Source organism: Stigmatopora argus, chromosome 8 (genome assembly GCF_051989625.1).
Source record: "Stigmatopora argus isolate UIUO_Sarg chromosome 8, RoL_Sarg_1.0, whole genome shotgun sequence".
In the NCBI taxonomy this organism is placed as follows: domain Eukaryota; kingdom Metazoa; phylum Chordata; class Actinopteri; order Syngnathiformes; family Syngnathidae; genus Stigmatopora; species Stigmatopora argus.
In genome coordinates this window covers 7,047,877-7,060,356 of record NC_135394.1, presented here as the reverse complement: position 1 = coordinate 7,060,356, position 12,480 = coordinate 7,047,877, and the positions used below count along the sequence as shown (strand labels likewise).

At 36.8% G+C, this 12,480-nt stretch overlaps 1 protein-coding gene across 11 annotated transcripts in view; it reads left to right on the top strand.

The window, feature by feature from the left end:
* The first annotated feature begins 4,621 nt into the window (after positions 1-4,621).
* Positions 4,622-12,480, top strand: part of ephb3b (eph receptor B3b) — a 48,542-nt gene continuing 40,683 nt past the window's right edge. For all 11 annotated transcript variants that reach the window (XM_077606703.1, XM_077606701.1, XM_077606699.1 and 8 more), the window contains exon 1: positions 4,622-5,347. In XM_077606703.1, coding sequence (XP_077462829.1) covers positions 5,290-5,347 — 58 coding nt within the window. In that variant the 5' untranslated portion in view covers positions 4,622-5,289. The remainder of the gene's footprint in view (positions 5,348-12,480) is intronic.

Here is a 12,480-nt window from a genome sequence, read left to right as displayed (position 1 = left end):
AAGAATGTAATCACTTGTCTGCCACCTCATCCGCAACACTCCCATTTCCCATACAAGTAGCGTGCAGACAACTGACTGTTTCTTCCAATGTTCCTCATATAATCCTGTGGTAGTGATGAAAGATTGATTCCTTCATTGCTGGTCCCCAGTATGGGTAATTATTTGAGGCACAGAGTATTTCTTATGCATACAATATGTGATAAGCATACAATATACTGTACGAAAGACTATTGCTGTGTATCTGTCAGTCAGACTGTCACTGTGACTGGATGATGAATCATACAGCCTCATTCAGTTTAGAAAATTACTTTTTGGAGGAAGTGCTTTTACGTGATAAGGATTATCCCTTAAGGTTAGGTCTATACCCTACAATAGATTAAAACACACATTGCAAAAGTAAATTGTTCACAAAGAAAAGTGAAGTGAAGCATATAAAAGTGGTCATGATTCACATTACATTGCCGTGTACATTTTACCACCACCAGGTTACATTGAAAAATATTTTTTGTACTGTACAGCATTCTTTTGTACAGTTTTTTTTTAATAATAATGGAGTATAAAGTCTAAACAATTTAGATGAGTGTATACCCTGGCCAACATTTTGATGTTTGTTGACGATTTAAGGGGAAGTGATCAATTTATAGGAGCTTGTACATATTATGAACAAAACAAGATCTGCATATTTGGAAAAATATATATCTGTTCTGTATGTTAACCAAGTATTAATATTTGCTCTTTTTTGTTTTCACATTATCATTATAACTCTTTAGTGGCCTAATGTCGTGTTGGTCTAATTTCAACATATTTACTTAGCCGACATCTCAGAGTAATAGTAGTGGAGTCTTGTTTCTACCACATTGTACTGTGGTGAACAAAATGGAATGTATCATTTGCCGGAAACACGCTTCAGTCACCAACGTCGGACAGCAGCTAGTTGCTGCAAACTTTGTAGTCTTGCAGACGAAAACGAGCGTTGGGCAGTTAGCACAGAGGTGCTGATTTGCAATTTGGTGACTGGAACAAGAGGTGAGACCTGGAAAGTTCATGTGGTGTTCGGTGTTTGTTTGCGTGCATGTTCGCGGTGCTGTGTTTAGGGGAGGCTGGTTTGTTTGTGGCAGTCCTCTTGGGGGTTCAGCTGGAACTGCATTTGTGATCCTGTGTTAAGTGCTCGGTCAGTGGTGAAGGCCTCGAGGATTAGGCTAACCCCCACCCTACCCCCACTTAGCTGCAAAACTTCTGTGAACCCCGCTCCCACCCCCGGCACATGCACATATTGAGATTCTCCAGAACCACCCACCACCCTTTCCTCCTCCACCAGTACTACTACCAGCAGCACTCAACGCCTGTTCACACTCACACATGCAAACCAACACACTCAGCAAGCACACACACTCAAATACACACTCAGGTCAAAAGACACTCTAACATAACCAACAGTACCATTCCCTTAATATTGCTGGAGTAAAGCGATCCGCTCACACTCACATCACATTAGTACTGCTATTAGACCAAACCCAGACATAAGTAAGAGCTACAGTGGGTGTGTGTCTGCAAAGGTTTTTTTTACATAATAGAAATGGGGTTAATGTGTGTGATTGTGTCGGAGCTTAACCATATGATTTGTAAAGGTGGCAGAAAAGTACACGTTTACTGCGTGTTAATAGAAGGTCCGTGGTGTGTTTTTGTCAGTGTATGTGAAATAGAGAACGCACAGAGAGACTGATATCCTGGCAGAAGATGAGTGGGAGGAAGGACGGATGATGTTTCTGAGTGTCTGCTGAGGGCCCAGTAGGTGTAAGCATGAAAAATTTCCATATGGCAGTAAAATGTCGTCCACTTTGCGAACTGTGCTTCTAATATGCGCCAGGTGCCGTGTGCTGTTCTCTGCATCACATAGTGCACTCAAATCTCTGCATGTGTGTATATATGCTATTTAAAAATTTATATTGAGGCATGCAATACAAACCAGATCAAATCAAAATTGATTTGTTATGGGGCTAATACAATTTTAGAAGAGGTATTGTTCTTGCAGTTAGACGATAGGATGGAAGGTTCTGAATAATGGATTATAATAATTTGCTCATGTGCCCGCGGTAGTAATGAACTTTCCATGTGTGACAGCCATTAACCAAGGGAAATGTAGAACATTTTATTATTGCAATTTACAATATTTTAGGAAAATCTTTCACAGGCCCATAGTTATACACTCTATCAAAGGAAAACTAAAACTACACTAAATGTATCATAGTAAAAATAAGAAATGTCAACTTAATTATATGGATTTTCTAAAATAGTTGCTGGAAAGTACAGCCCAATATCCAGTGTGCTTTATATTTTCTTTCTCTCTGCACTAGAGAATTGCGTTTGACGTCATAAAACAGTGTTGTATTTCTGGCTTGTCTAAAACAAATCCTGAAATCAAAACAAAATGTTTGGAATTTAAAGCTAGATTTTTAGAAGTTTTTGTAGCTTCTTTGTTATATGTCAATATAGTCAGAATTGTGTTGTGAAGAAAGCAGTGGCAGTTGTAATCCTGGCCTCTCATGGCAACTGAGACGAATCTTCAACGTTACATGGCGTGCTTTGGAAGCAGCCACATATCGTTTTACTAATCAGACACTATGGGATAAAAGATTTTTCACTCCCTATCTTTTAACTATATAATATGAAGCCTTATAAATGTATTTAATCTAGATTGTTTCATTTGGAAGAAAAAACAAGGCATTACGTATTGTAAATTTAAAAAAAAAATCTGTATGGTTATTGAAGTGCGGCACTTAATTTTTGATTTAGCAATAGAACATAAATAAATGGAATTTGTGGATGCTCGGAAAAAAATATTAATAAGCAACATTGATGTTAATTGTTTTGATACATAAAACTGGGATAATACCTTAAGAATTATTATGCTCCTTAATATTGCCTTCATAACTTTAAAAAATGTTACCATTTAGTTGCAGAAAGAAAGTATACATACCAATGCCCATTTTTAGGTTTTGTATGCGTGAACGTTTTAACATGAAATTATCTTTCATGATCCTTTTCTCGATAATAAAACGCAAAAATGTGCTTTTTCCTTTAACATATTGGGCACCATCCAGCAGTCAGTGTTAAGGGCGTCCATGTAAGAGACAAACAACAGACCACATGGTTACATCTGTCTGCTTGCACCTCCCAGGAAATGACATCCAATCGCCTTTCAACTTTACAGTCATTTGGCGTCGCTGCAACATTTCACAAGTCTTATTTCCTCACAAATGGCAGAAAGTTTGATATTCCTTTCTTGAGATACTTTCAAGCAATGCATTCCCTTGAATTGACACCCTGCTGTTTCATATCAATAAAATAACGGTAAATAGTAAAAGTGACCTGCAAACTGTAAAATGCCTGAATTAACATTGACATCTTAATGCACCAAAAGTAGTAGTTTATTGTCCATTTCATTCTTATTTTCACATAAAGCAGAAAACACAAGATAATCAGTAATGAAATCAGCTTTTGCAAAAGCTCATTATTGATGCTACTGTGCCAGGTTGAGCCCAGGTCTGCTATAAATTCCTTTTTAAGCATTGTGACATGATGACATCATCAAATGACTGAAAGAAAATACAAGAGTACAAATATGGCTTATAGAACTACAAACTATAATATAACTTTTCCACTTTTAAGAATGGGCCCCGAGCACTTAGTGATACAATAAAGCAATTGTAAAGGCAGAAGGGAGTGAGTAAAATGCCTGTAAAGTTCAGGCAGTAACAGAAGCCCTCTGTTTTGTTATTTGAATCCATGAAATTGGAGCGTCACTTAAAAGTATTAGAATGAACATTTATTTATATTATATATTATGATAGTGAAAATATGGCACTCTGATGAAACTAAACTGATTTTACCATATTTTCACCAGATAAAATTCTTCCCTCTCCTCTTCCTTTCTGTATTTCTTTCTATTTCTCGCTCCCCTCTCTCTCGCTCTCTCTGTCTCTCTTTCACTCTCTGTCTATTGTGATCCGCAGGGGGCGCTGTGTGTCCGTGCCTGCGCCTGAGAGCGCGTGTGAGCCCGAATTTGAATCCCATACAGTAAAGAAAAAACGCCTGGATAAATGGCTTAACCACAACAAAAGAGCCATCCACCAAATTAACATAAAACACTGCTATACACTGCTGTAATTTTCTGTAATGCCAACCTATTGCATTTTATACCTTTGGCTTGTGTATTATATATATATATATATATATATATATATATATATATATATATATATATATATATATATATTTATATATATATATATATATATATATATATATATATATATATATATATATATATATATATATATATATATTAGTTTTTAAATAATATAATAGGGGACAACATGTGGAGTGAGTGGTGGAGTGTAAACATTTGTCACATTTGTCCCTCCCCTCTCTCTCTCTCTCTCTCTCTCTCTCTCTCTCTCTCTCTCTCTCTCTCTCTCTCTCTCTCTCTCTCCCTCCCTCCCTCCCTCTCTCCCTCTCTCCCTCTCTCCCTCTCTCTCTCCCTCCCTCACTCCCTCTATCTCTCTCTCTTCTCCCTCTCCTTATGCCTCCAACTGTATGCTTCATTCCAGTGCACAGAGCAAGCCAGGCGGCACAGAGAAGCAGTCAGCGTTGATCAATGATCAATCCGACTAAAGAATAAATGCTGTACCCCTTGAAACCCACCTCCTGGAGTATCGTTTATCCGTGGATGCAAGTGGACTGACACATTTTCTTTTCATAAATCTTTTTTTTCCATTTTTTAATTATTTTTGTTGTTGTGGACTACGCGCAATATGGTGGTTTCACAAGTGCGTCTTTTTCCCCTGTTGTGACCAACCTGAAATTGTTTGGGGGATATTCCACGCAGAAGTGTGTGGTTTTTTTAGGGGGGGACTCTCGGCGACTATTCAGAAGGAAAATCCTGATTCTGGAACTATACTGCCCCAATGGTGTGGTCCCGGACTGGGCTACCTTCTCGCAGCTGACCCGCTCAGTGCGCTGAGAAGGGGGAATTCTGGTGCCAGTTCTTCTGGTTCTATTCAAAAAGCGCCCTGGAAATAAGAAGAGAATAAAGCGAACAGTGTTCTAAAGCACTAAATGGTGACGTTCTTTCCCCAAAAACACGAACCTTTCGGTGTTTTGGTGAATGGTTCCGTGCCTTTGACGCACGGTTGGGACTTGAAGGAGCGGACTGTGCGTGGATTGTGAACAGACCGGGATTATATTCTGTCTCGGTCGTGGGTCTGTTTATATGAGCGCACTGTGACAATGGATTACATTCTGCTTTTGTGCAGTTTCTTGCTGCCCGTGGCCAGTGCTGTGGAAGGTAAGAAATTGCTCCTTTATAAAAAGAAATAAAAACATGTTTGAACTCGTTTTCAAATGAATCAGGACCAACAAATGGCCATTAATTGTCAATATGCATTTAGCTATCAGTTTCTGATTCAAAGAAAGGATGAATGAAAAGGAAAAAAAGGGGGTCTGCTTTAAGGGCAGGAGGTGCAGTTTTCAGGGTGCGATTGTTATGCACCACAATGGGAGTTGTTGATTCTCCTATTTTGCCCCCAACATTAGACAACGCCTAGTGCTGCTTTTTTGGGGGTCTTTTAGAGGAAATTAGCGCTACACTGTGTCTGTCTCACCAGGGTGTCGAGGTGCTGGCAGTGGTGGTCGTGAGATCCCCCTCATCTTTTCCCTTGTAAAAATAACACTTTTTCTATGGGTTTAACAGCGAATCTTTTAGGGTTGCGTGGCCCTTTGACACTGTCACAAATAAAGTGGTCGATGAATTCAACAGAAAGTGGAAAAACAACAACAAGGGTCTGTCTATATTCCAAAAATGAAAAACAAAACTTATTTTTTCCAACGATTTGAAATATTATCATTTATTTTTATTGTAATTGATTTTTTTAAATGGTCATAGAACAACTTTTATGACTTTTATTTTTTTGTGAAAAGTTACGTGAACAACAATTGTTTTTGACTGTGCTCAAAAATAATAAAAATAAGAATAAAATTAGAAAAATTAGAAAGGGAGAGCCCTAAAGCATGCATTTAGTGCCTCGTGGTGTTGTGGAAAGTGGGGCATTAATTGGACCACCAGCGAGTGCGCAGTGTGTATGTTTGTGTGTTGTACAATTGTCATCTTAATTTATTCATTCATTCATTTTCCAAAAATTAAAAATTCAAAAATATAGAAAAATATGTAAAATGCACATACAAGTATTTAAAGTTTATTTATTTGCTATTCAGAATTCTAAATGATTGGCAATCTTTTTATTTATTTCTGCTCGCAATGAGATTTTTGTCATGTGGTGGAAGGTGGAAAAAAAGTACCATCACAATTTGCATGTAGGTTGTGAAAGTGAAATAATACCACTCTTATCTGATAAGACTGGTTCTTTGTGATAAGAACGCTGTGCTGTCGAACCATGCGTTAAGCTCTAAATTAAATTGAACACACCAAAAAAAGAGTTCTTAATGATGATTTCAAATATAGGAGTCATTTGAGACAATAAATGAGTTTTACAGAACGTATCTCCTATATTTTGAAATGACTCATATTTATTTTCAATCCACCTTCCTTGGGTGATCCAATAAAGGTCAGCGGACACCAGTTGGACCCCGGTGCCTTCAAACCTTAAAACACATGGTTTCAATGGATAAATCGGGGCTTGCTGTGTTCAAGTTAGCTCCAGATGTAGACAGAATGAGGCTGAAACGATCTCCAATAGTATTTTTTCCCTGACAACAGCAAAGAGTGGGTTATGTTTCTGCTTTGCAAACGGATGGATTTCACTAAACAATATATTTTGCCACAAAAGTGATGTCATAAATTGTGTCCCGCCGACCCGGCCTAGGGTTTACCAAGAAGCTTTTAATACAGCTAGTGATTTATAGTGAACACTCCGACTCTGGTTGGTCGTTGTTAAAGAAAAAAAAAGGGACAGGCCTTGCGGGGGAAGTTCAGTCGGCCCCACTGCAAGACTCCCCGGGTCCCGAGGTCATGCAGCCCGGGGAATAATTAATGGATTCATCTCTCTCTCTTTCTCTTTCTTTTTCACTCGCTCTCTTTCTATCTCTCGTTCTTTCGTAGAGTAACTTCCATTTAAGGTTTTAAGTTTCACGTTGTCTTGTGGTCTTCCCGGCGCACAGGCAGCTAAAAAATAATTTACACCCATTCCAAGGTTTGGCCTAATTCGGGGTGGCAAATTTTTAGTGACCCTTTTTCTTAAACGAGAAGTGGGTTTGAAAATCACGGTATATTTAGAGATTACGTTTCATGCATTTTATATTTTTGGATATATTTAGGAGAACAATTATAATGAGATACTTTCAGTTGCGATTTCAATAAGGGGTCAGAATATTGAGTATATTTAAGTGTTAAATTGTTTAGAATTGATGTCTTTCAATCCAAATTGTAAACACAATACATACTATATATATATATATATATATATATATATATATATATATATATATAAATATATATATATATATATATATATATATATATATATATATATATATATATATATGTATATATGTATATATATATATATATATATATATATATATATATATATATATATATATATATATATATATGTATATATGTATATATATATATATATATATATATATATATATATATATATATATATATATATGCAACATATAACAACTACATAAGTAAATCAACTTTAAACCAGCGAAAAGTGAATCCAGATGACTATAAGTGTCTCTCCTATGTCCACATAATCTTGAGTTTGCGGGGGAAAAAGACATCCAACGTTTTAAACCCCTCTAATTTACAGTAGCAGTGGTATTCATGTTCATGTTTATTACATGTGCATTTATTTAATTATAACGGTCCTAGTGGGATGCGATGTCGCTTCTTCCAACTAAAGAGGTGGCTATTAATCATATTTGTAAAATTTCATTTCCCATGCAAATAAACAAAACAAACAGGGTTCATGTGTCCTTTGTGGAATTGAAGCGCTATTTGGGGCGCAAAATTGAGTGATTATGCACAAATGAGGAGCTTGGATACTCACGTTTAAGTGTTTACGTGGGTGAGATCACACCTCCACGGGAGCCTTCCTGGGCCCGTTTACACTTGGCCAGTGATTTATACTGCGCGTTTGTGTGCATGACAGCGGGGGTCCTTGTCAGTGTCATCATTTTTATGTTATTACAATTATCTCAGCTTGTGCCAAGAGTGAGCAATGGTGCTAAATCATATTTCCGATCAGTTGAATTAAATAGAAACTATCAAAATTATGATGGGTGATTATATAATGGATTGTATTTGACATCAATGATAAATAAATAATTGTGAAATAAAAAGTCAAATGACAGCCGTACGATATGTAGCACCGTCTCGTATTCATCATGACAATGGAAGGCCGACTACGAAATTAAAAAATGAATTTTATAGGAAATAAATAAATGATAAAATTAAATTTAAAAAAAATCTTATCCAAATATGCATCTGTCCACCCATCTCTAAGAGCATGAAAGTGTTGGCATGGGTGTAATTGTCACATGGAGGCTTCTCCAAAGTGTCAATTGATGTGCTCCGTATCGATTGAGTGGATCGATGCTGTACAGCCCTTTAAAAAGACAGAATTAGATGTGAGGCAGCAAGGAGACTTTCTTGCACTGCTCTTGCAAGGAGCAATTACCAATTCATAAGGCTATTTATCACTTGCCCCTAATCAATTGGAGGCACACTTTGGCCTCTTTGTTCGGTAGCTCTTCAAAAAGGAAAATATTAATTACAACCCAACATTCACTCAACAACAATAAAATATATGTAAAATAGTTTTCTTCATCATTGTTCTACTACTAGTAATATTAATAAGAATAATTGTAAGAATAATAACTGCAATTTTTATTTATTTTGTTTTTACTGGGCTGTCACAATATTAGTAATATTTGTTGTGGTGGCTTTCTAACGGTGATTGTTTGCATTGCCGTTGGTTCGTTAGCAAAAAGTCCTTGTAATTCGAACTGGAATCTGTAGATTTACCAAAAAAAGAACTTGTTTAAAACTGCAGTTAAATTGTATGAATTACTGTTAACCAGACTTTCACAAGTTTGTTTTATTTATTATTGATTTTCACATTTATCAATGTCTTTCCTTTTCCCCCTTTACTTTCCCGAATCAAAATCCCAATTTAATAAAGAGGACATTTTGACTTTTAGTCGGTATTGTTCTCTTGTTTAATTGTATTTGTATCTACGATTCTCTTAAGCACAAACCAGGAGATTGGAGAAATAGAAAACTCAGCCGTGGGAGTGCGGACCTTCTATCTGCTGCTAATTTTTCTGACTTGAGCTCCATTGAACTGATGTATAGTGATTTAGATTCGGACGGGCATTAGACACCCAGAAAGAAGGACCGGGAAGCCAGCAGCAATGATATTGGGGGTTTTGCATAGTATGGTGATTTGGGTAGAATTGAACCATAAATCAACACAGTTGACCTGTTTAATGCTATCCGGTTGTGCCCATGTGTACAGAGCTGGACTTCACGATTCAAATGGTGGTGTGCAACATTTTAGAAAGTTGAAATTTTACAAGTAGGCAGGCAACGGCCGTCTTTAACCAGCTGTTTTTTTTCACACACTACGCTAGAGTACAGACAGACCATACCATTTTGATGCTCAATGAACATTTGCTTACTAAATTAGTTTATGACTTTTACCACAAACACAACACAATCGAAAGCATACAAAAGTTGTAGCAATATTATATTGTTTGTTAATCAAACATGATTCATCATATAAATAAAATCTTGTGTGGACTGTCATCACCCCACGTAAATATTTTATATATTCAGAGATTTTTTTTAACGTAGATGCCAGTGACTCATCTTATCAAACGTAATATTTATTGTAATTATCAAAAGAGTGTCACAGGCAAGTTGAGAGTCATATATCACGGAGTGGGATGCAGAGAAGACACGGGACTGGTTGTAAACTGATGTTGCAGGGGAAGAACAAGAAAATAGACTGTAAATAGTTAGGAAATAGCATAAATTAAGTAGCTAGATGTAGGAAACTTACAAGTACACATTTTTTTGGTGGTGGTGGTGGACTTTGGGCTTACCCCCTCATGGGTCAAACATAATATAACAAAGGTGGTACATTTATAGAGTAGTTGCAAAATGGGTTGGTAATTAAATATGCTATGCTGGTATATTTCAGTGTAATAAAACAAGCAAAGTTGAAGCATACTATTATTTTTGCAATTTAATTACAGAAATAGTAGTGTACATTTAACTCCACAGATGTTAGAATAATTGTAATACGTACTGTAGTCCCCCCTAAACGGCATTGAACTTGCTTTTTCCAGTTATGGAGGGAACCAAAAAAAAGTTGGGGAAGATATTTGTCCACTTGAGGAATAGTCTACTTTTTTCTCTCTTTGCGGTTAAAATACATCACTTTATTTGCATGGTTGTTGTATCTAATGTCAAGCTTGTGCTTCGTAATAGCAAACCACACACACACAGTTTGCAGTCCAAGCAATGTCTTTTTCGAGGCCATTCAAAAAAGTAATTTATTATGGAAATTATTTTCCATGGCAGCCTGCATATGTGTGCTTGTGTGCCTGCGTTGGGATATCATGCTGGCACCGCACGGTACCCAGGAGCCTTGTGGGATGGCATGTCTTGAAACGCCCAAGCTACGGAGGGCAAATGTGTCTGGGCATGCCTACCACTGCTGCCATCTTGAGTCACCAGAGCAGAACAGGACACACATGTACACAGTTCAAGAAGGTGGGATAAAAATGAGCACAAACAATCTGGGTAGCAATGAGTGTGTGCATGGGGCCTTAGTAGTGTTTCATGTTTGTTTGAGAGAGCAAGTCAGTTTCTTAATTATTTGTCAGCACTCCCCCAAAAAAGAAAGGAGAAAAAACACTGTTTTCTCATGGGATCTTTGAGGATAATATGAAAACTCACTCTTGAGTCTGATAATTGTGTAATTTGGCCTGACTTACTATTAGAGAGATACCCCTGCTTTGACTGAATAACATGAGTGGCAGTTCAAATACTGACACAACTGATGTGATATTAACAGTCAGTGGAGTTTTTGTTTTCGATGTGGTCAAGTATTAATGGAAAATGTTTCCCTGCTGTACGTATCAAAAACATCTCATTTAGACAAAGTTTAGTACACGCTGTGCTTCCCCCTACTTAATATCCTTGTCTTGTGACCCTTCAGCTGTTTTTATGAGGGGTTCATGTTCGGACCCTTTCTAGAGGAGCTCTCAAGATTAGGCTAGTTTTTGTAAGCAAACTTGCCAATTTTCAGAGCTATTCAATTCAATAAAAAACAAAGAAAGAATATATATACATTTAAAAGAAGTCAACAGGGCAAATTCTCTTCAGTTTTTTTTTTTATATAAATCCTGTAAACAGACGCATCAGTAACCCAGATAAACATAAAAAATAACCATCTAGTTATTGTACCTCACTGGTTGCTATTGCTTTTATTTCACTTCTCATGCTTGCTGTGAAAACCAGGCATCACTTCTACTTGGAAAAAAGTTCACAAACTAATGGAGGGCTTACCTTATATTACATATTCAGATAACCTTCATGTTGGAGGACAAATATGGTTTTAAATAGTTTGCATTTTGAGCAGCGCAACTTGTTTTCTAACACATCTTTAATGCTCACTCACACATTTCAGTTGAAGCAGCACCATTCACTTGTGACCTTTTGTCATGATATTTACATAATCCCCATGGTCCCATGGAGATGTCTCCCGCCGACACGGCCAGCTGCGGCAGCATTTATTTAACCTTACTTTAAGGTATTCTCGAGTCTCCCAGACACAGTGACTTTAATGTTTAAGGGAGTGCAATACTAAGGGGACAATAAAAAGACCAAATAGCCTAAATGGCCAGTTAAATCACGCACACTTAGTGGGCAGTCAAGCAAATGTAGAGGTGCCGACTGGTTTCCCTTTGGGTGTTTAATGACTCCAACAGTCCTGACACCAGTCCTTTTGGTAAAATGACTGGACAATTGTGAAACAGAAGGTGTTGTTTGAGTTGTTTGGATAGAAACATACTCTGGATTTTTAAATACATGTTCATGTCTAAATGATATATTAGTGTTGCATATATATATATATATATATATATATATATATATATATATATATATATATATATATATATATATATATATATATATATATATATGCATGCTACTGTGTGTAGTTGTGTGGGTGTGCAAAACCAGCGCTCGACCTCCTGTTAAATTACTGCATTTTTTTATTGCTTTTGTTATTTTACATTGTTTGTAAAGGCATCAACTGCGTATATCCTGAGGCGAAATTCTCAATTACTCACATTGTGTTAATAAAGCATACTTCAAATATTCTATATCCATGCTTGTGACATGGAGGTTGTTAGCACAGATTTTAACAAGGCTTG